This window comes from Balaenoptera acutorostrata, chromosome 6 (genome assembly GCF_949987535.1).
Source record: "Balaenoptera acutorostrata chromosome 6, mBalAcu1.1, whole genome shotgun sequence".
NCBI lineage: Eukaryota > Metazoa > Chordata > Mammalia > Artiodactyla > Balaenopteridae > Balaenoptera > Balaenoptera acutorostrata.
In genome coordinates, this window is record NC_080069.1 from 73,293,466 (window position 1) to 73,315,224 (window position 21,759).

The following is a 21,759-nucleotide window of genomic DNA, read 5'->3' on the forward strand; positions in this document are numbered from 1 at the left end:
CTTTTATGTAAAGCCTGTTTTTAAAAGTTTTCACTGTGAGTCTAGAGTAGGAATCGGCAAACATGTTTTGGTAAATGGCCAAAGAATAATTATCTTAGGCTTTACAAGCCGCAGGGTCTCTAGACAATCAGTAAATGAATGGGCATGGCTATGTTCCAATAAAACTTTATTTATAAAAATGCACCCTGGTCCTCAACCTTTACTCTCACTGGAATACGGGGAGGTGGGGACCCAGCACTGATGCCTGGGCTCCACCCCTAGAGCATCAGACTTCACTGCTCTGGGATGTGGCCTGGGCCCTGGGTTTTTTCAAAGCTCCCCAGGTAATTCCAGTGTGACACCAAGATTAAGAACCAGTGTTCTAGGATTACCTACATATTTCCCATACCCGGAGAAGTATGAAATCTCCAGTATCAACTAAAAAGTGCAAAAGGTTAAGTCTGACAGACTAGTCAACTGCTGCCAATCCCAATATGTATAATATTTAAAGAGATTCAGATAAACTGTAGAGTTCTTTTTTGTCTTTCAACTAAAGCTTACCAGAAAATAAACACAATTTCAAATCCATGTATATGTTTTTCCTTAATTCCTTTTCTGTTTTCAGAAAGCATCAAGTAACAAGGATTATTTGGAAATAGATATTGAGTTAACTGAACTCAGACTTTCTATTTCTCTAATGAATCCCTAGATGACTGAGCTATAAAAGACCTCCAGCAAAAGAAGAAAAAGATACAAAGGGTCAGACTCCACCTGAGATTATTAAAATGTGAACTTACTGAGGCCCCCAATCGCTTCACCAGCTCCCAACCAGAAGAATAATCTACAAATAACCATCCACGCAATGACTTGGAAATAAGAAAGAAGGCCGGTTTGATGCATTTCAAAGTGCACATGTAAACCTCTGACACATGAAGTTAAAACAATCTTGATTCACCCAGAAAGTCCAGAAAGAGGCGTGGAAAAATGCGATTTAAAACTCTAGATCACTTCTTACTCCCTTCTAACTTAAAAAAAAAAAATCACAGCCTGCGACTTTGGGCTGAGACAAAAACGGGTAGATAAGGAGACCTTTGAAATGTCCTGTTGTATGATATTTTAAACCAGTAGTACTCAGCTTGGGGTAATTTGTCCCCTGGGGACATTTAGCAAAGTCTGGAGACACTTTTAATTGTCACAACGAGGTGTGTATGGGGGGGGGGTGCTACTGGCATCTGGTGAGCAGAGACCAGGGACGCCGCTAAGCGTCCTCCAATGCACAGGGCAGCCCCACACAGAACTGTCCAGCCCAACATTCAGATGGAGCCAAGCTTGAGAAAACCTGCTTTCAGCTAACCTAATACTACCCCCTTGTGCTCAGCGCCTCACCTCCAGCTAAAACAGCAAAGTTCCACTGAAGGATAAAAGGTGCTCACAAATGAAAGGAACTGTTCAGTTCTGCTGCAAGGATATAACTTCTCTTTCCTTTATGCAATGCTGCCTTGCTTCTTCTCAAGATTTTATTTTTTATTCCTTTAAATTAAACAAATAAACCAAGTAAAACCTAAAAGCCCAGGATTCCGGTGAATTACGGCTACTATTATTATTAGCATGTGGGTAGCTGGCAAGCAAGAGGCATGTTTTATACCTTCTTACCCACCCCAAGTCTCTGAACCAGAGTATGACCTACAGATGGGAGCTGGGCTGGCAGAGAACATGCGCGGTGTCAGTATTAACCCTGGAGGAAAACCTAAGAGCTTTGGGTTTTATTTTATTAAACTGTTGGGAACATACAGCGCAATGAATCTGAACCACAGGTTTCCTTCTTATATACCACAGTCACCCTTTTTTATAATAACGATAAAATCCCAACAGAATGTAAAAATGTTAGACCCCACTTCCTTTAAAAAAAAATTCCTAAACACTACTCACTGGTGGTCTATTAACACTTCAGATAGGAAGAGTCTGGTCTCACACTGAATCGAACACTCCATCCGGGGAACAGCTAAAAGAGATTCCTGAAAACCAAGTCCTGGTCTCGTTTATATCAAGCGGGGCTCAGCTGCACAGAATTAGAGTCGGCGAAGAAAGGGGATGGTCTTCATAAGAAGAGTGACTGTATAGGATAAAATTCCTAATTGCAAACTCTGATATTTATAAACAAACAGCGTGAAGATCCTGCTGGCACTGACATGTGACTTACAGGCTTTTAACTGCAAAAGCCACATGTGGAATAAACCTTCGGTTTTAAGAACAGAAACCTTTCTATAAAACAAAGCAGGGCTCTTCGCATGCTGTGGAATTCTAGGTCTTCTGGTGAGCTTAAGAGTGGAGGTTAGGGCTGACTTTTTTTAACTCCTTATCAAAGAATTTCGTTAGTTTTAAAAGAAGCTTCTTTTCAAACTATTTGAATGGGATGCCTGTTCCCACGCTCACCTGATCGCACGCTGAGAATGCTCCTAGCCAACGGACCTTAGACCTGGGCAAGGTGCTTTTCCTAAAAGGCAAGTGCCCATCCCCCTCCTTAAATAGGCACCTCATCCTCTGGGATGCCACACATCGCAGCTGGAAGGAGTTATTTTTAATGACTGCTGTTATACACACATTTCAGGGATGACTGAAACATCAACAGACCCAATGCTGAGTCATGTGCCACAAGCAGGCTCCCTACAGCTACAATCCTTCCCTCCCTTCTTCCTTCCCTGTCCCTCTGTTCCCCTGGAGGTCATTTTTTCTCCCCTAACTTCGTTAGGAGTTAACTTCCTCCTATCGGCCCACCTTACTTTCTCCTAGGTGCTATATTATGGAATGCCTTCCACTCCCCTCCCTAGAGCCAGGAAGAGAAAAAGGAAACAGAGGGAGACTGGCCTGTGAGGACTCAGGCCCATGGAAGGGATTCCTGAAGAGCCAGGGGGACTCCTTCAATGGGGGAAAGAACTGTGTTTGAGGGTCAGCACTTAGATGCTGGAGAACATAAGAGCTGTTTGTCCAGAAATGCAAGAGGTGCTCTTCCTCCTCAGAGAGGAGGTGGGAGGGGGAAAAAGGAGAGAGAAAGAGGATGTGCATGCAGTATGGCAGAGAGGACAAACAATTTAAGAAATGATACATCTAAGATGTTTAAAATTGCAAGCTCCATGTTTACCAAAGCTTCAGAGGCTGGGACACAAGTGAAAGTGAAACAAAACTTGTGTGGGTGAGCTTTTCAAAAAGGATACAAGAAAAGCAGCTCAATTCCAGGCTGGACTAATACCAGAGCAGATTTTTAAAACATAAAATACACTGTAAGATGAACCATGGGAAAAAACATAGACCCTGGAGAAGGCATAATATAGGAATTCACATCATTTTATAAACTTTAAAACATGGAAACGGCATGTGATACCAGGATTGCACTTGCATTTATTAGTGGTCCATTTCGCTTGTCCTTAGTAAAAAAAACAATTAAGATGCAAATAGGGACTTCCCTGGTGGTCCAGTGGTTAAGAATCTGCCTTCCAGGGCACAGGACGCGGGTTCCATCCCTGGTTGGGGAACTAAGATCCTACATGTCGCTGGGCAACCAAGCCCGCGCACCACAACTACTGAGCCCACGCACCTCAACTAGAGAGCACGCATGCCACAAACTACAGAGCCCATGCACTCTGGAGCCCGTGCGCCACAACTCAGACCCAACGCAGCCAAAAATAAATAAATAAAATGTTAAAAAAAAGATGCAAATAGCCCCACATTTTAAAAAACCCAAACTAACGTCGTAAAACTTCTGTCACTTGGTTGTTCTCACCATCGGCATCACTGGCACAAACAGAACAGCTTACTCCTCTAGCCAGTGTTTTACAATATGCAGCACTGTGACCCTTCAGTGGGCCCCAAAGTAATTCAGCGGCTGCAATCAGCAAATACATATAACTTTAGGAACAGTATGGAGATGAATGAAATGAAACTGAATAGAGTTAAACAGAAATATGAGAATTCACTGTATACAATATGGTAAGAGCTGTTTTATGAAATTTTAATTTTGTGTTTATGTGTAGGTATAAAATATACTGGATCACAATATAAAGTATTTCTTATTGTGGGTCTTGGTCTAAAATGTCTGAAAGACATTGGTGTAAGAATCAGGTGACGGAAAGTAAGGACCTTCAAAAATAGGTACACAGTAAGAAAAAGCCAAACCCTGAAAATGGTTCCTCTTCCTGGAACCTGGGAGGGTTTTATGCATTTTCGGGGTTCACAAAAGAGAGGGGGGCAGTTCATGTGGAAACAGCCTCTGGGACTAGCCCAGTGCCTTCCTCATTTTTCCCAAACCACAAACTTACACAGGATTTTCTAGCTCGTAGGTTAGAAACTTCTATTTGTCTCATTCACAAATCTAAAACACAAACCCAACTGTGTGACTGACTTCCCAACTGAAGTCACACAGAGCCAGGCAGAAATGCAAGCATCGTTCACGTAAAAGCCAACAGGAAACAGCTTCGGTGAAAGAGCTGGTTTGTATTTTTTAAATTGGGTTAATAACTATCAAGACATAGTACTCTCCACTCTAGCGTGCAAGTCTCTAAGAGCTTGACATTACACCTCTGCAGAAAGGCGGAGGGAGCTTTGGGAATGGTGACATCCTTAATGTAACTTTCCAGAGAAAACATACCTTGCACATCTCACATCTAAGGGGGGTGGGGAGGCGGGAGGTGGGCAGGAAACTGTAGATACTTGAGTCCTCATAATGTAATCATCATGAACATAGGAAAACCTGCTCCAAGACATCAAATCCCTTGGTTCAGCGCACAAGGGATTAAGCAGAGAAGGCAGGATGCAAGGCAAGTCAGCCTCAGAAGCTTCTCTCTACTAAACCAGGCCACCTTTCCCATTTTAAATTAAGGCACCTGCATATTATAAAGACCTAGTCATTGTTTTTGGATTTTAACAACTCTTCACATTTTCACTGTTCCAAGATCAAACTGGGGGTCTGAAAATGAGAAGAAAAGATGCCTGTAACCACACATTCAGGAACTTTGATTTCAGAACCAGAAGTATCAGAGGCATCCACTTTTGTTCCCATCTTGATGGACAAATTTAATTAACCTTTGCTACTCTGTTCCAACCTACTGTTTTAGACAAAACTAGTGACCCACAAACAATATGTTACCATCAGAATCTCAATGGCGGAGACACCAAGAGATATAGCCCTATCAGCAGTATCAGGAAATGAGCCACTTGGATGAGCCGCTCGAAGAAATATGGATTATATTCATGTCACACATGAGCTGTCAGAAACATGAGGATACTTTTAGCATAAATCAGCAGAGTGAAGGGTATCTTATGAGTACTGAACATGACAGACTGCTTGGAGGGCAAGGTGAGCCTGTCTGGGGCCACCTTCTAAGTGTAATAAGCACATGCACACATGTACTTTACCCAAACTGGCATCAAAAACTGGAATGCAGGCTGGTGACCGTTGATGGGCACAGCACACTCAATCCACGGTGTGTTAGTAGCATGGAAAGGCGCTTCCCACTCCAAAACCGTGATGGAGAGCCCACCTCAAAGTAACCAAATGACACAAGAATGACCAAACATCTGTTGCCTTAAAGCACACAGAAGTGCATGTGTGTGTGACTTAAATGTGGTTAATACAATCAGGACTAGAAGTCTCCTCCTATCTAATATGTCAAGTCTCTGAAAACATTTTCTAAGATGTCATATCTTATAATATCTTATATCATAAGATGTAAGAAAACATTATATGACACCTCTCAGGGCTTCATACCAGGAAAACCAAGAAATGTGCACTGTCCCACAAGGAGGGCAGAGAGGCGGGAGCAAACGTGCCCCCTCTGTAGTCAGCCAGGCAAACCCGGGTTCCAGCTCCAGCCCCCCACTTGCCAGCCTGTGATATGGCAGGTTACTTCACCTCCCCTGAGCCTCAGTTTCCTCACCCACAAAAGTGGATACCAATCCCCGACGCGGCCGTGTTTCAGGGCTGAGCGGAGCAGCAGGTATGAAGGGCCCAGCACCAGGCTGTCCAGTAACTGTCCTGTCGCACCTCTCCCTCCCCTACGGGTCTCCCGCTGTGTGGGCCTCAGTGCAGGGCGGTGGTCACGCCCAAGGACCCCTCTTTTGGGTTTGTTACCACATGAGCCCTTTTACAGGTATGTCAGGGACCTAGTAAGAGAGAGGGAGACAGAAATATCTGCCCGTTATATACTTCAAAAATTATTTTAAGTATATAAATGTTTGATATTTGAAAGAAAAACCCACTGCATGAGTTGTTTCTACTTTCCACATTTAAGTAAGTTGAAAAACCAACTCAAGAAACTACACTGACACCATCAAACAGAGAGAGAGAGAGACAGAGACAGAGAAAACACTCCTTCCCCTTTTTGGTTGCATACCACTACCCAAGACATAGAATTTTTATGTCTGCCCTCCTTCTCTCAGTATTGGCTAAGAATTGGCAAAAAGAGTGTGAAAAGGAATGAAAAATGAAATGAGGAAATAATCCCCTTTTCCCTGTTCCTCAATCTTCTTACGAACTCCCCCCACCAGGAGGTTGTGCATCTCAAGGAGATGCCCTCGGGATCAGGGGTCTCCCAAGAAGGGGGTGCTGACAGCAACCCGTCCTGGGTGCAGGCCGTAAGGGAGTAGAGCGCTTTTTAAAATAGTAAAACTCACTAAGTCAACCTGCTTCTAATTATCACCAAGCAGTGGCAATTCTAAACGACAGTAGTGATAAAATACTTGTCCTCACCCCGCCTCGCCTCGTCCCTGGGCACAGCACTGCACAGGGCCCACCTTCCGCAAGCACCACAGCTCCCTGGGAACCTCCAGACTCTGACCACAGTAGCGATCAGAGAATTACACGTGTCCTTTCTCTCATCCGCCCACTGTGAGCTGGCACTGGAGGGGACAGTCTAGCGCAGGGCTAGGCACCGAGCTGGCACTCGAGGTATGAAAGATAAATACACGAAGGAGTTTCTTATGCACACTCTGTAATATGGAGATTTTTCATAACCCTATTCTTTTTATTTTTCTACTACCATATTCCTAATATACCTCCAAAAATAGGGCAAATCAGCCTCTATTATGCATTCCCTTGATTTTGGTCTTTATCCAACTAATGAGGGCCACTTACCAGGCCACACAAATATGGACTCCCAAGAAATCTGAGACTCACTCATGCACACACATAAGCATTCTGAAAAGCAACTAATTTTATATCATAGTCACATCTACTTAGGAAAAAAAGTAAACTAAAAAGGCAAATGGAAATAGATAAGATTTTGGCCAGCAGCCTAACTAAATCAAATCTGAAAGCTTTTAAAAACTGTGACCTAATTATCTACTTTTCAAGCAGATTACAGAATCCCCAAATGACTATATCATTTACTAACCTGATGCTATTGTGTCAGAGATCGGATTGTGCAACGACCTCACGAGAGACTGATAATGTCTTTCCTTCTGCCTTCAGCTGAATCATGGAGTAGTCCCTGGAGTAGACCAGCCCTTTCCAGGGTTTCCCAACTCAGTCCAGATTAAACTGAACTCATGTAAGAATAGAAATGACCCTGCAGGACGGCCCAGGAATCACTGGAGTCTCCCAAAGGGTCCTAAGACCCGAGGTTACCCTCCATCTGGATTTCCTGGGATGCTACTGGACTGCTTCAGTTGGGCTGAGAATCCCTTCGGAGGGCCAGGGCCCAACCCCTCCCCGAGATCCTCTCGGAGTCAGAGCTGCCTCCACCAGTGCCCGGGTTTCCAGAGGCCAGTTCCATTTTCTTCTGTAATCTACACATTTTTAACCAAAATACTCTGCAAAAATGACTCTCGTGTGCACTGCTGCAGTGAAGGAGCATTCCTCAGCCCCACCTCTCACCATCTGTGCTCAGCTACTAAAATACCCACCACCACCTCCCTTAGTTTTGGTTCCAGACCAAGAGTCACCAAGAATATTGTTATCGCTGGCACCAATTCTTGCAAACAACAGCCCTCCTGCAGGATCAAAGCATGCAAATCGTTCAACTTTCATAATCTGTGCAAGAAAACCACCATTCCTTCCAGGAAAGGTGTAATAAAAACCAGATGACGCCTGTGATGCCCATGGCTTGTACTCATCTAGAACGTGACAAGATAGCAATTCCTCTGTGACAGTGCGTGTCCACAAGGGGGTCGTTTAGAAACAGAAAGAGAGGACTGCATTCCCGTGCTGCAAAGCTCCGGGGGCTTCCCAGGATGCCCAGGCCCACTGCTGCCCCACAGGTGCCCTGGCCAACAGAGCTTGTCTCCTGCAGATGTAGGAATATGATGTAAAGGCCCACGAGAACTGGGTTTATTATTTCTTCTTCAACGAGAAGAACCTAATGAGGAATTATGTTTCAGAAGAGAAAACTGCAGATGTGGCTAAGACTTGACAGGCCATTTAAGGGAAAGTTTATAGTAGAGGCAATGCAACCCCAAACTTTGGGAAGCCTGACACCCTCACGTCACTGGCTTTAAACTTCCGGTGGTCTGTAATGACTTTTACATTTAAATGGAAGATTCTCCAAGACTGGTCTTCTGAGATGGGAAGCCCAATCCCTGTGTCCTCACTGTCCCAGAAAGCAGGACCTACTTGGGGTGCATGTGAGGGAGCCCCACAAAATGCTGAACTAGCATAAAGGTGTTAACAGGGCTGAGATTAAAAGATAAGAAAAGACCAAAACATCCTGTCTGGAAAGTGTGAGGTTGAGACAGCTGCTAAAGACAGCACACTGAAGACCCCAGAGAATTCCGCTGTTGTCATGGTGACACAATGCCAGGGCCTTGGTTTCCAGACTCTCTCTGGTCTTCGGACTAGTACAACTTTTGAAAAAGGGGGCAGGGGAGACAGGAACAGAGTCGCCAACTTTTTATATTGCCAAGTAAGGGCATTTATGAAAAAAAAATCCTCATTTCATTGAAGAAGTGTTGGAAAGGGACGGGCCCGATAAAAACAATTTTTTGAATTGATAATTTAGCTGTAAGAAAAAAACCCTTGTCCTTTTTTTCCTCATTTCTCTGTAAACCAGCACAGGTAACAGCCTGCATTCAGGACAGTGAAGTGCAAAACACATTCCCAGTAAAATAAGGAACAAGATGACACCAGCTGTCCACCACTGGTATCTAAACTGAATAATTCACTAAGAACATAAATTAGAACTTGGCAGTATTTAGGGGGAAGAAAAATGTCAGTATCAATATTTTTCTATGAAATGACTATCTAATCTAGAAACCCTAAAATAAGCACCTATAAAATTATTAGAATTACAGAGTTCACAAAAGTAGACAGATACAAAATAAATACACCACATTATAGCAACATCAACAGAAATGTTTGTCTCTGTAATTCCCTTTTAAAAAACAAATTGGGGGGGGTGGTTAGCCCTAATAGCCCAAGGCAAATACCACATCTAATTTAATTTCCTTTTCCTGAGGAAAGAGATTCCTTTACATGCTTTAAACTGAAGGCAGCCTTACAAATTCCTCTTCTACATGATTGAAAACTTTTTCTTTCCAGAGGAAAAAGCCTGTCAGTGTCTGCTCACCAACAAATAGTGGCCAAAACCCAGTTTGCTCTAAGAAGGGAAGCCAGGGCTAGTTTATTCAGCCGACAAAGAGGGCGATGGGATTGGAGCGGCAGCCTAGTGGACCACCTGAGTGCTTGTAGAGAGAGCACCTCACCCAGAGAAAAAAGGCCCCAGGTCCTCAGGGAGTCACTTGCTCTTTCTCAGCCAGCATCACCCAGTAGACTGAGGTGACCAGATGCACATTACCCCGGGGGGCCTGGTGGTGCAGCTTACTGGCCTGAGGTGAGCACAAAATTTATCTGAAGTCCCCTACTTCATCATCAAAATTGATGTGGATTTTGCATTCTACTACCTTCTCCCTGACATACCGTTTTTTAAAATTTAGAAATATTAAAAATTAATGGTTTAACTAATTAATGGTTGGCTATTATAATTGTCTCCCTGGGAGTGGGAGCCCGGTTTAAGCCTCGGCTTCCTATCCCCCCACCCCACCTCTGGACCCTCCTGGGGGACCCTAGGGCACTGACACGGAGGCGCTGCAGCTGTGCCCGCACTGCACACGCGCCAGAAGTCACTTCTTAGCTCTTTGAGCTAACAGGCTCGACTGGACCACGCTCATAAAAAGAGGAGGCAGTGTGAAAACCAGGGCCCCCGCAGGCTGCTCGTACAGGATGGAGAACAACAGCGGGCAGGCAGCACAGTCAAGAGGGGCAGCGTTTACAAGTGCCCTGCTGGGCCCCATCCCAGTAATGCCCACAAGGGGCGCCGTTCTCCGTGCTCCAAGGCCTAGGTCAGATTCTGACTTCCTGCCTGCCTGTGTCTCAGTTTCAAAGCCAGGGCACTTAGATGATCCCCAACCTCCTTCTCATGTACCAGGTGATAACAGCCTTCCCCCAAGACCTGCTTTTTGCATTTTTGTCCATTTGGTTCAGTGGTAGATCCCTAGCACATGGTGGGACCTGGATGCATGTTTATTTAATAATCGAATGCATTCCAGTGAGGTGCATAATCATAAACGGGCCGCCGTTATCTTGAGACACTTCAGATTGAGCCCCAAAGAACGACCAGAAGGAAGGAATCACCTCTGCTGCCACGTGCCCTCACCCCAACTGTGGCTGGAACGGTTGTCTCCACCTCTGGTGGCACAAGCTTCAGAAAAGCCAGTCAAGGGCGTGCCCACCAGGGGGCCTGAAAGGAGATCCCAGATGCAGCTCGGAGTCCTCCCATATTTATTTCTGCTCACTTGATATGTACCTCTCCCTTGTCAACCTGGTACAACATGTTTATTTAAGAGGTAATGTTGCCGTGAAGGAGTGCACCAGGCAATAAACAGCTTTTGCAGGCAATTAAATGCAGAAGTGAAATTGAGCTGCTGGTCAGTGGAACCAGCCATTCATCGTGAGTTTGTTCCAGTGCCACAAATGTTATTCCTGTTTCACAACATGACAGGAATCTATGATTGGGCCACAAATCTCCAGAGGCTGGAGACAGATCCAAAGCAATTAAAGCAGCTCTCAGCATGCATGCAGGGCATCAACACGAAAGAGCCTTGGGATTCTGGGATGCTGGCCCAGTTGACTGCTCTAGCTTTTTCTTTTTTTTTTAACTAGGTTTTTTACTTAGTAGGTGCTCAATAATTATCTGTGGCTTGCATGACTTTATAGGGAGACTTACAGGAAATCTCAACTCTACAATAAAAAGTCAATGATTTCTTTTTATAAATAATTCAGTACCCTCCCCACTAATCTCTAAGAAGTCTGGCTTTAAAAAATTATGACAATCTCCACTAGAGTCGATTTTTTCTAGGAATCACAAAGCAGCTCTTTGTTCTGAAAACTTTTCATGCTGCTCCCCCCAAACACACTGTTACCCAAAGCAGCAAGGGAAGGAGGATAACATAAAAGTTATCGCTCTGGTGAAGAGTTAGAAGGGAAGTCGGGTCCTAGCAACAGAGTCAAGACAGTAGATGGAGATGTTACCTAAGATTCAGGCCCTTCAGGTAGAGCTGGGGTCAGACCGGGTTGGGGAGAAGGTCCAGTGAGAGAGACCAGCTCAGTGACCTCCAGGTGCAGCTATGGGACACCTCCCACAAAGGAGACAGGAAAGCATGGCTACTACCAAGAGAGGATCCCTCCCCTGCCCTCCCCAGGAGGCTTCCACCAGAAGAGGGCAAGGCACTGTCTGAAGAGCAGAGCCAGGGCGCCCTCCTGAAACAACAGGAATAGCAAGGTCGGGGGAGGCCCTGCCCCAGATCACTGTTCCCTATACCTCTGCCATAGCGACTTGGTGAAAAAGTGAGCTGTACAGTTCCTATCCCTTAAACATTGGTTATAAGTATTATTTGTAGGTGTTTTCTATTTAATACTTCTTTATAACACATACATCTTAATAAACATATTTTACGCCATAATCTTTGTCTATGCTTCCAGTTTTCAATTTCCTAAGTAGATCAAATTCTTCCCCATCCTTGATAAAAATTACTCCGTATACATTCATACTCGGTCCATATTCACGTCATGGTCTTTCAACAATAACAAAAATGTGCATTATGTATACGCCATCTTATTACAAAGGGGATCGGAGGTAGCTAACTAAAATACATATGAACAAAAGGCTGACAATTAAATAGATTTCAAAAAAGAGTAGGGCCAAGAGAAAATAATGGTTAATGAAATAAAGTCACAAGAAGTTAATATCAGCATAGCATTTGTTGGTACACACAGAAACTTCCACATACACTTCAGTCATTATGCTGCCTTATATATTCATGCAACAGTTCTGTGAAGGTGGTACTATGCCCACTTGACAGACAAAACAACTGAGTTTCAGAGGGTTAAGTATTTTCCTCAAGGCTACGCAACAGTTAAATCACAAGTTAGAATTGAATATAGAACTCCAAGCGCCAGACTCCATGTGTCTCAAAACACACAGTACTGTTTCCCTAAATTTACAGGCCTGGTTTCTGGACAAGGCTCTGTCACCAACTAGCTGTGGGTGCTGTGGGTGCTGAGCAGACCCCCAGCTCCAGATCTCAGTCTTCCCTGCAGCAGGACGGGGGTGAAAGGGACCTCTGTAAGATCCATTTCGGCTCTGACCATCACTGGACTGACTGACCATCACTGGACTGACTTTCACCTGTCCTTTTGCAAAATGATGGCTTATTTGGGTGTTGGCTCTTCTATTTTTTTTTTTTAATTTTTTTTTTTTTTTTGCTGTGTTGGGTCTTCGTTTCTGTGCGAGGGCTTTCTCTAGTTGTGGCAAGCGGGGGCCACTCTTCATCGCGGTGCACGGGCCTCTCACCATCGCGGCCTCTCTTGTTGCGGAGCACAGGCTCCAGACGCGCAGGCTCAGTAGTTGTGGCTCACGGACCCAGTTGCTCCGTGGCATGTGGGATCTTCCCAGACCAGGGCTCGAACTCGTGTCCCCTGCATTGGCAGGCAGATTCTCAACCACTGCGCCACCAGGGAAGCCCGGCTCTTCTATTTTTAACGTCAGAGTTTATTTCCAACAGAAATAATTTTTGTGGGTGTGACTATAAGGTTGTAAGTCAAGCTCGGGGTCAGGTCTGGTTACAAGATTAATCCACAGACTCGTAAAATGTCTGCAGAATAATTTGTTAGATGGGAATATATTACCAATGGTGAAACTGGCTAGGAAATTGAGTCAGAAGGGATGGAGAGGCCATGTGGTCAGGCCCCCTTATCTCAATTGTTTGGATCACCTTTCATGTTACACACACACTGCAGGGGTGCCTACATATGTTTTATGAAATCACATTCAAAGAAGATCTGGGGGCTTCCCTGGTGGCGCAGGCATTAAGAATCCGCCTGCCAATGCGGGAGACACGGGTTCAAACCCTGGTCAAGGAAGATCCCACATGCCGCGGAGCAACTAAGCCCATGCGCCACAACTACTGAGCCTGCGCTCTAGAGCCTGCGAGCCACAACTACTGAGCCCACGTGCCACAACTGCTGAGCCCACGTGCCCAGAGCCTGTGCTCCGCAACAAAGAGAAGCCCGCACACCGCAATGAGAAGCCCGCGCACCGCAATGAAGAGTAGCCCCCGCTCGCCGCAACTAGAGAAAGCCTGCGCCCAGCAACGAAGACCCAACGCAGCCAAAAATAAATTAAATAAAAAATAAATTTAAAAAAAAAAAAGAAAAGAAAATCTGTACGCAGATTCCAAAAGCAACTTCCAAACTGCAAAGAATTCAGCATATTTTAAACACTAATGGCCAAGACCGAGAATTTCAGGAAAAGTGTCAGGGGCTCTGTTCTCTGCTATCTTAAGTGACCACACCTCAGCACTGTTCTAGAAGTTTCTGCTTATTTTCCAACCTCCACAAGTGAGGAGAGACAATCAGAAGAGGGATCCAAGAAGACCCCCGATAAAAAGCAAAGGACACAGGTAGGAATTGCAAGCCCTAAAGAGCTAAAGAGGGTGTCAGTATTTGTACTTAACTGATGGCCGTCTCTGTAGCTCCGAGTCTGTTGCAGACCCAGTGTTAACCAGACGGTGCTGGGAAACACACTTTGGAGCCAGACAGCTATAGACTCAAACTCCAGCTCTCCATCTGGTGACTGTGTGACCGTGGTGGCCCTCTGAGTCTCCATGTCCTCACCTGTAAAAAGGGGACAATACCATCTGCCTCCCAGGGCTGTGGGGAGGATTCACGGCTCCACAAATGGTAACAATCAGGATGGGTGTTATTACTAACTAAGAGGAACAGGCATCAACCACAGTAGCAGAGAAGGACCTGTTTCTGCAAAATAATTTGTTAGATGGGAATATATTACCAATGGTGAAACTGACTAGGAGATAGATTGAGGCCAGAACTCCTTGAAAACAAACTCTTACGTTAAATGAGGCCTCGGCTTCTCTCCTGGGCCTCTAACCAGGGGCCCCTCTCTCCAGTCTAGTAAGCGGTGGTTCTAGAGAAGGCGCCAACAGCATCAAGACTGCAGGCCCCCCACATGACTAAGAAAGTTGGGGTAACATTTTTCCTCTCACCCTTGGCAGCAGGGGTACAAGAACTTGCCCTTGGGGGGATCTCTCCTTGTACACAGCGGCTGAGGCAGCACTCCAAAACCAGGCAACGCTGCTGCCCGAGAGAATGTCTCCTCTTGGCTGTCCCTGGTCCCCCAGAGGGTGGACCTTGGCAAGAGACCTCCAAGGAAATCCAAGACTTCTGCTACACCCTCCCCAGGTCTTCCAGGTGGAGTTAAGAACAAACATTAGTGTGTCAGCCATCTTACGCCACTGGAAAGACCTTGACAGGGTGGGAGGGTAAATTAACTTAGAAGATTTCTGATGCTGCTGATCGGGAGCTCTCTTTCTTTCAGAAGACTCTTCAGAATTTTCTTTCTCATCCTTTTCCTCATAAGCCAACAGGTTCAGAGACCTTCCCTAATTTCTCCTTAAAGCCTGGAAGTAGCCAGAAAACCAAGATGCTCCAGCAGTAGTCCCCGGCTCATGGGAATCTGTAGAATGAGCTGGTTTTTTAAGAACTATAAGATACTTCTTTCTCCTTTCTTAGAGGAGAGTCTCTAACAGAAATCAACCTAAAACCTGCCCCAAATCATAAAATCCAACTGGCACTCTGAAAGGCCTGTAGGGGTCCAGCCGGAAGATCCATAAATCATCGCATTTCCTTTATACTCATATCACCTCTCAGTTCCAACGCCTTTTTTAAAAGTCTGATTCTAAAAATAAAATGTATAGAAAACTTATGAAGATGATCAGCCCAGGGAATTAAAGCTGACACATTAACATGCCGAGGAAGTCAGATCCCTAAGGCTAGTGGGAGAGTCTAAAAAGTGGGGTGATGTGAATATCAACAACTTCCCCACATCTACAAATGCAAAATGGAATAGAATTGCTCTGAGGAAAACGTCAATGCACATTTTTAAAAAGTGAGTATAAGAAGGTCAATTACCCTAAACTCCCACATACATACACTGCATTGTGCTGGAATCAAGGCCTAGCTGGGAAAGCCCAAGCACAGTAAATGCATCCAAAATGAGAACAGTTCTCGCAGAATTGGTATCTCACAGTTGGAGGGGGGCTTGGAGGAGCAGAGTCTAAGTGCTCATGCATGCACATTCCCACAGCATGGTAATCCAGCCTGTGAATGCTTTCCAGGCCTTGACTCTGCTGCTGATACACTGGCATGATAGAAATGGTGAAAACTGAGGAAGCAGAACAGTGCGGAATAAACATTCCCTGATAATGCAAAATGCTTTGTTTTACCCCAAATATTAAAAGCTCTTGAGGGCACACTCTTTCAGAAGCACATACTTAGCATATGAAAGACTGACCTCCATTCCCAGCTGAAAATGCTCTCAAGTTGGCCCAGCACAGCAGTGACCTAGTTCTTCTCTCACCTTCCTTCCATGCAAACATACAGATCAGGACACATCTCCCTTCCAGGGTCAAACTTCATCACTGGGATTACTGCCACCCAGAAGGCCACATCCAGCATTTTCTAAGCTGTTCTAAAGAGTGGGGATAAGGCTAGAGGAGATGGGGCTGCTTACATAAGCCACTTGTGAAGATGATTCTGGCCAACTGGGTATTTATGCAAAATGACATCGAAGGATGAGAAAGGTAAAATTTGAAAACAGAAACAAATATATCCATATTTCTTTACAATTCCTTGCAGTCAACCTCTGGGGTTAAATGATGTTATGGGTAGAGTGAAAACTTCCTACACGTTTTGCATAATGGCACACATGTGTGCTGAGTTGGGCGTGTGCATCTGTGAGTGTGTGTTTACGTGTGTGGTTTTCACATACCCAGTTCACTCTCTGGTAACATCTTACCTGCCACTGGTTTCCTGTCTGACCGGGCACATAAGGGGCTGGGAGGCTCCGAAGGCTGTTCTTCACAGGGGAGCCCCCGAGAGGGCTTCCCATGTCCCCGGAGGGGGAGTCAGCGGCTAAGGCCATGGAGTACTGCGGGTAGTTGTACAGATTGTTGTAGTAAGGGAACAGAGACGGCTGGTAAAAGCTGCTGTAGTAGGTGGAGTCGGAAACGAGGTCAGGTGTGTTCTCCACGTGCCCTCTGCTGGTGACAGCAGGAATATCCTGGATGACCACCCGGCCCTCTATTAAAAAACAGAAAGAAAGAAAAAGACAACATGGTATTAATATGGGGGCCTACAGAACTTTACCTCTAAACCTTGCCAACCTATGGCCTTCCTCCTCAAGATCCGCAGAGCTGCAGACCAAGGCCCCTGGGTGTGCTGCTCCTCCTGCGGTCGGAACACAGCAGGGCTCCTAAGGCTGGCATGACTCTGGTGGCACAGCTGGCAGACCCTTGGTCATTATTTTTACTGAGAATACCAAAAACATTTTAGGCAGGGGTCATTTTAATCACATAAAGCCTGACCACGTCTAACTTCTACCTAGACATTCCTATCCTAATGTCAAGAAACTAGAGATCAAATCTAGTTAACTTGGCTGTCTGCAACAGTCTTACAACAAAATTAACTGTATTTCACTTTAAATAAAGTAATAAAAAATCCTAGTGCCCTTTCTATGTGTATGCCCACACAGATATATCCGAGAGCCAAAGCAAGAGGCTAAGAGTTTAAGAGAACATTGTTTCCTTCACTTCCTCCTAACCACTGATACTGAATCCTGAAGTCTGGACAATGGTATAGACCCTGGGAGACAAACTTCGGAAAAAGGTCAGTTAGTAACTATTTTAGGTTTTGTGGCCATTCCTCTGCAGAACATACAGGCTGCTGCGTGGTTGTGTTGCAATAAAACTTTATTCACAAACACAGGCAGTGGGCCAAAGTGATCCGCAGGCTGAAGCTTGCCGACCCAGGGTCTAGATGTTAAGCTGTCAATTCCAATCAACAACTGAATGGACTCCTAAGTCATCTCTCCAATAGACATTTATTAAACAATGTTCTAAGAGTTGGCCAAGTGCCTAAAATGGCTGCAAGGTATCACGTTGCCCCTGCCCACTGGGAGTCTACAGTATAGGATGGATGATGGGATTACAAATTATAACAAGGACTCTCATACAGGAATACCCATCAACTTTTACGGAAACTCAAAGCCTGGAAAGATGACATGCAACCTAGAAAGGAATTACAGAGACCGTCACAGAAAAAAACTGCACCTGTGTTGTACTTTAAAAGAGGAGCAGGAAATAGGTGAAAATGAGAAAAAGAGAGTACCGAGAACAGGGCAGCAAAGACAAAGGGATGGAAGCAGGAAAGTGGGAGGGGACCTTGGGAGTGATGGACAGGGCTGCCAGGTTAAGAACTGAGAAAAGGGCAAAAGAGGGCCAGTCTGACAGGTGGGCTGCAGCTAGGCGAGGGGAAGCCTCAGGCCAGCTCTCTGAACTCTTTCCAGGCTGTGGTGGGAACCACTGAGGCTACCTGAGCAAGGAGCACAGAGGATCAGAGCTGTGCTTTGGAGTGATTCAACTGATGGCAATTCTTAAGACAAGCTAAGGGAAGAGAGCCCAGAGGCAGGGAGAGCCACCAGGGAGCCGCTGAAGCCATCAGGGAGAGACCCAGCAGACTGCAAATACCAGAGACACGGGGGAGACGAGCTCAAGAGAACTGCAGAACTGAGGGGCATCAGGACGCGAGACGCAGGAAAAGCCAAAGAGGAAGAGCAGGAGGCCCGGGGTGGCAGCAGAGATGCAGGTGGTTAAGTCTGCTTCATCACGCAAGGGGCCAGAGGGGCACGGACATGGGGGAGAGGAGCCAGGCCGAGAAACTGGACACCTGCACTCATGGGAGAGGCTGAGGTTGGAAGCTGAGATCAGGAGTCACCGCTGGGAGATGCTGGCCACATCAGGGAGAGGAGGGAGCTGTTACGGAAGAGCACGTTCTGAAAGGAGAAAAGAGCGCCAAGGCCAGAGCCCTGGAGAATGGAGGCGAGAACGCAAGGTCACAGAGGACAAACTCCACAGGGATGGCAGAGGGGCAGGCTGCAGGGTGGACCCTGCTAAGAGATCAAGCAAAATGAGTTCTGGAAAAGACCCACAGAGGGCTGGGTCTTTAGGGCCCTGTGGTTTTAGCACAGTGTTGGAGAAGCAGAAGCCTTCGAGAGATAAAGGAGCAAGTGAGCGATGAGGAAACAGATGAATACTGTGAAGAGCCTTCTCTCTGATGGTGAACAGCCTTCTCTCTGGCCGGAAGGGACGACCCAGCGAGCAGCGCCGCCCTGCATCCCCCGTGCTGAGCACACTGCCGGACACCTGGGGGTAAATATTTGCAGAAGGGATCAGTGAACAGTGTTTTTTCAAGTAGCCTGTCGTCAAAATAAATACGAGGAAAAACCAGAAGCTCCAAGGAGTAATAAGATATTGTTATTCCATTTTTAAAACACAGAGAAGGGCTGAACACACCTAGGCAGGGAGAAGCCTGTGGAGAGAAATTCCCAGGACTAGCAACACGTGGCCCAGAGCAGGTGCTCAGAAAGTGTCCTCTGACTGAATGTGGGGAAGGCATGACTAAACGTGCATGCTCTGGAAGGTTTGGGGGAGATCTACAACAAAAAGTGTTTCTACAGCCTCATTTTATAGTCAGCACTGAAGTCTCTTTTCTCTGACAGGATAGCAAGTCCGTCCACCTCAGGCTCCTGGCGATGCATTGTCAGGGCCACTATCTTATTATACATCTCTTCCTTTCTTCTCTCCTCCTCTTCCCAACTAACAAGATGAAAAGTTCCAATTCCATCACTCTACCTGTGTCTGGAGAAGGCACCTGCAATTCTTTACTCCTGAACTTTCCCACTGGTCTATCTCTTATTTTAAACCCCAATGTAGTGGCAAAATAGATGGTTTTCTGTATCTAACTCTTTTGTTTTCAATGTCATGTCTTTATGTTAACCTGATTACAAAAGCAGTACAAGTTTCACAAAAAATGATAAATTATATAGTTATTTAAATCAGAAAAGGAATGAATGGCATACTCTTACCACCCAGTCATAAGCATTAGTGGGACATCCATATACAATCTCATAGGCCTTTAGGAAGGCATTTTAGACATTCAACCCCATCCCTGCAGTTGAAAAACACTGGATACCCCTAGGGCCTGCCCTTCAAAAGCAAGCTTCTTGATAAAGAAAACAAAATACAGTAGGAGGTAAAGAATTAAACAGAAACCCAAAGACACGAGCATTCTCAGATCAGGGCACAGGTTCATGAATTTCTACATCATAACTTCAGTTGGGACCTTTAATCAGCCCTCAGTTTACCCAGAAACAAAATGTTGTCAGTAAGTAATAATCCTCAAGGTACCAAGAGCATGGCTTCAATAAATTTCAAAGTAAACCTCAAATAAAATGCTACAACAGGTCAAAACAAGGATTTGTTTTGCTACAGATGACTGTAATTAAAATGCGATCACTTTTCTACTTACCCATATTTTATTCCCTCTTTCAAATTATAATGACCTTTCAGAATAAATTAAGATACATGTTGGAAAAGTTTCAATTCATACTAGCATTTAAATAAACAATAAAAATCATTTGAGCTTTATGAGAGTAAATGCCTAAATATTTTAGACTCTTAAAATGTTTAAGCACTCTCAAAAAGTGACATTTTAAAAAGCACTAGGAGAGGGCATCCATTCCAGGCACATGTGGAACTACAAAATTCTTATTTTATAAACCACCAAACCATATTTTAAAGTTCCAAATTAAAATTCCTGGTCAATGTTCAAAACATCTTTATGCCTCCCAGCCTTTATGTACATGCTACCAGTAAGTGGAAATTTCCCAAGGCTGAAATAAACATCCATCAAATTATGTGTCTAATCCAGCGGTGCTCAGAGTGTGGTCCTTGAATCAGTGGCATTGGCATCACCTGGGAATTTGTAGAAATGGACATTCTCGGACCCACCCCAGACCCACTGAATCAAAAACTCTGAGGGCTGGCCCAGCAACCTGAGTTATAACAAAGCCTTCAGTAGGTTCTGATGCGCTCAAAAGATGGAGAACCACTAGTTTAAAGATTCAAAGCAAAAAAAAAAAAAAAAAAAAAAAAGATTCAAAGCAACTGCTCTATAAATTATCCCTAAAAAGATGTGACTCCTGACTGCATTACTGTGACAGCCCTGACTGGCTATCAAGTAAGAGCATACAAATGAATTCCACTGAATAAAGAAGTTGGGCTTCTACAGAAATCACTGCAGAGCCTGGATCACAAGCTGTGGGTACTGTGTGTATACTGCTGCCAGATGGTTCTGATTTTCATGGCTCACACCCAGACTTTCTTCATTTATTCTAACCACAAAAGCTTAATTCACCCTTTCAAGTGCTAGTATAGTGACAAACTATACTATTCCTCATAAGGCTTCTGGACTATCAAGAGGAGCAGGTAATGCAGAAATCATTTACTCTTGATCTTAAGGGGTTTCTCTTGTTTTTCTTGTTTAGTGGGGCCGATTTTTAAAAAAATTTTTTGTTTATGTGGACCATTTTTTTTTAAGTCTTTCTTGAATTTGTTATAGTATTGCTCCTGTTTTAAATATGTTTTGTTTTTTTTGGCCTCGAGGCATGTGGGATCTTAGCTCCCCAACCAGGGATCGAACCCATACCCCCTGCATTGGAAGGCCTGGACCACCAGGGAAATCCCCTTAAGGTGTATTTTGGTACTTACATTTGATTAATTCATTAGTTATCATATAACAACTGTCCAAAGCTTTGCTCCAGACATTGTAAAAGGCACAAAGAAATATTCAATATGTTTCATTTCTTCTTAAGAGGGTCCCATCTATTCGGGAAAATTAGGTGTAGACCGAGAATCCTACAAGTAATGATCCAATGGCCACGATGACAGTATAGGCAGATGTCACCAACAGCAAAGGCAGTGGAGACGTGAGTCTGGATGGAGGTGATTCAGAGATGGTGAGGGTGACGAGGCAATCAAGAGAGGAGAATAATATCAACAGGATAATGCAGGAGGAAAAGGACAAGACACGTTCCAGGGACACTGACCAGATGAGCCTGGCTGGAGTGTAGAGGTCACGTCAGGGGACAGCGGATGCTGAGACTGGAAACTTACTTTTGGGACGAACTGTGGAAGGCCTTGCATATGAATCCCAGCCAAGGGCTTCTGGTTGCCCCTCAAGCTCTAGGGAGTCGATGAGTTTTCAGAGCAAGGGAGTAACATAAAAATGTTTTAGGAAAATCAGTCTGATGCAAGCACAAAAGAAGGATCTAGAATAAGGAGGCAGAAGAACAGACTAGGCTAGAACAGTCTCTTCTAGAT

General features: G+C 44.9%; 1 protein-coding gene across 1 annotated transcript in view; it reads right to left on the reverse strand.

Moving 5' to 3' along the window:
- Window positions 1-21,759, reverse strand: part of DMRT1 (doublesex and mab-3 related transcription factor 1) — a 106,128-nt gene that overhangs the window by 45,847 nt on the left and 38,522 nt on the right. The window contains exon 3 of the mRNA XM_057549370.1: window positions 16,338-16,621. Coding sequence (XP_057405353.1) covers window positions 16,338-16,621 — 284 coding nt within the window. The remainder of the gene's footprint in view (window positions 1-16,337; window positions 16,622-21,759) is intronic.